This window comes from Austrofundulus limnaeus, unplaced genomic scaffold (genome assembly GCF_001266775.1).
Source record: "Austrofundulus limnaeus strain Quisiro unplaced genomic scaffold, Austrofundulus_limnaeus-1.0 Scaffold252, whole genome shotgun sequence".
NCBI lineage: Eukaryota > Metazoa > Chordata > Actinopteri > Cyprinodontiformes > Rivulidae > Austrofundulus > Austrofundulus limnaeus.
The window spans coordinates 208061-210223 of NW_013952654.1; the positions used below are offsets into that span (position 1 = coordinate 208061).

A 2163-nucleotide genomic window follows, 5' to 3' on the forward strand; every position below is an offset into this window, starting at 1 on the left:
CCACTGGGAGGAGGCCCCGAGGAAGACCCAGGACACGCTGGAGGGACTGTGTCTCTCAGCTGGCCTTGGAGTTCCCCCGGAGGAGCTGGAAGAAGTGGCTGGGGAGAGGGAGGTCTGGGCCTCCCTTCTGAAGCTGCTGCCCCCGCGACCCGACCCCAGATAGGCGGAAGAAAATGGATGGATGGATGGATGGATGGATGGATGGATGGATGGATGGATGGATGGATGGATGGATGGATGGATGGGATGAGAAGCTTAGAATTTGACTTGAATCCCTCATACATAATTTAATTGTGATTTTATATGTTTAGCATCTAAATGCCCTGATGCATCTCAGTGATCCAGGTAGAAAAGCATCTAAACTTTATAATTAATTCGGTGCATAAATAAAGACCAAAATGAAAAACGTAATGAAGATAAAAGGCTGTATTACAATGAGTATAACAGTCTAATAAAACAAAAACAATCTAGTTCCAAAGATGGCTTGTGATAAAACATCTTTATAACCATGCCCCATCTGGCCTGACCCATGTGTCCCAGTGGCAAAACAGTGACAAACACAACACGACAGGAACAGCGTACAAATGAGTCGGGACAGACTGTGACAAGAGAGGAGGGTATGGTTTCATTCATTGTGTTGAAATATCTGTTGGAGTGAAGCATTTGGTTTTTTCACAGATGAYATAAATAAAAAAAATCTAAATCTAGCAGAAAGTTTTATTGTTCATATCAGGAAAACTTATGTAAAAGATTATGTAAAACATTAACGCGCAAAATGCACAATATTTCTGTGTAAGACATTCACAAACAACCGATGTGTTATAACCAATGTGCAATACGCACAATTTTATTGTGCAACATGTACATTATCTATGTGCAATAACTCTGTCAAATGTGAAAGAGCCGTACAGTGTTTCCTTCGTTTCATTTACATTCCATATCTCTTTATTTTTTTTACAATTTTTTGTTTCTTCTTTACATTTCGATACTGTAAATATTTTTTTACTCTTCTCTATACTTTTTATTAAAACACCAGAAGGGAACACCTCATTTTGTAATACTTGTTACAATGACAAAAAAGACATATTCTATTCTATTCTTCTATTCTGTAGRGGCCATCTTAAATTTTCAAATCCAGTGTGCTTTTCTTTATTTGTACGTGCCCCCCTAAAAACCACATTGGCCACCCCGTGCAGCCCCATGCAAAAACAAAGGTCTAGCTCCGTCCCTGGATTTGAGCAGAGCAGGACATGTCAATAAAACTCACTGAGGTGTTTTTGATGTGATTTAATTTTTTATGTATTATTATCTGGATGTTTGATCAACTGTTAAAACACTTTAGGCCATTGAAACGTGTATCATATTGYCATTTTTACATTGCAATGCGTAGTTGTGGAGCTGAAAACAGCAGTGATAAGACAGTACTCAGGTATTTTACTGTTTGTTTTTCCAGCAGGTTCTGCACCATGAAGACCAGATTAGGCTGCCTGTCCAAAAAATCTGACTCCTACAGTGATTTCTCTGAGTTTCTGCCTCCGGCTCATGAAACCACAGCCAGGTGTCTGAAGTGAGTCTGATATTTGAAAAAAAATCCTCAATTTATTTTTGCATCATACTATTTTACCCGTGTTATATTAGTAGTAGGACTTGGCTGATACTATTTCTGAACCAATCAGGAGTTTGTTAAAATGAAAACTGGGTAAATGTCAAGACCATTTACCATTTAATTACACTGATAGTGTTGAGAGCTCAGCATWGTTGTCCACAAGGGAAAGAAACACTTTGTAATGGTGTTCATTATTGAGAAACTGTTAATCTCAATCAGTCTGTTTCCTTTGGCTTTCTCTCCTCCAGACTATCAACYGATGAGGTTGTTCGATGGTCGGAGTCGTTCGATAATCTTCTGTCACACAAATGTAAGTGATCTATTGCAGGGGTTCTTAAACTTTTTGAACTCGGGGCCCAATTTATTGAACATAAAGTGCCACGAGGCCCAGTCAGACATTACCAATGTATGGATCAAAATGATAATTATTCTAAACCTTGGTTTAATTTTTATTGTATTTACATCATAACTAACATAACTAAATTAAATACACTTACAGTTTAAAAGTAAAACTTCTGTTAAATAATCACAAGACATAATTATGACAAACACTTTTA

General features: G+C 37.8%; 1 protein-coding gene across 2 annotated transcripts in view; it reads left to right on the forward strand.

Annotated features, from left to right (window-relative positions):
- The window catches only part of rgs8 (regulator of G protein signaling 8), a gene marked incomplete in the record, with an annotated part of 31026 nt that overhangs the window by 18275 nt on the left and 10588 nt on the right, over nucleotides 1-2163 (forward strand). Inside the window, 2 exon segments of one of the 2 annotated variants that reach the window (XM_014020423.1) lie at nucleotides 1454-1567; nucleotides 1855-1916. In XM_014020423.1, the coding sequence (XP_013875877.1) occupies nucleotides 1467-1567; nucleotides 1855-1916 (163 nt within the window). 2 annotated transcript variants of the gene reach the window in all.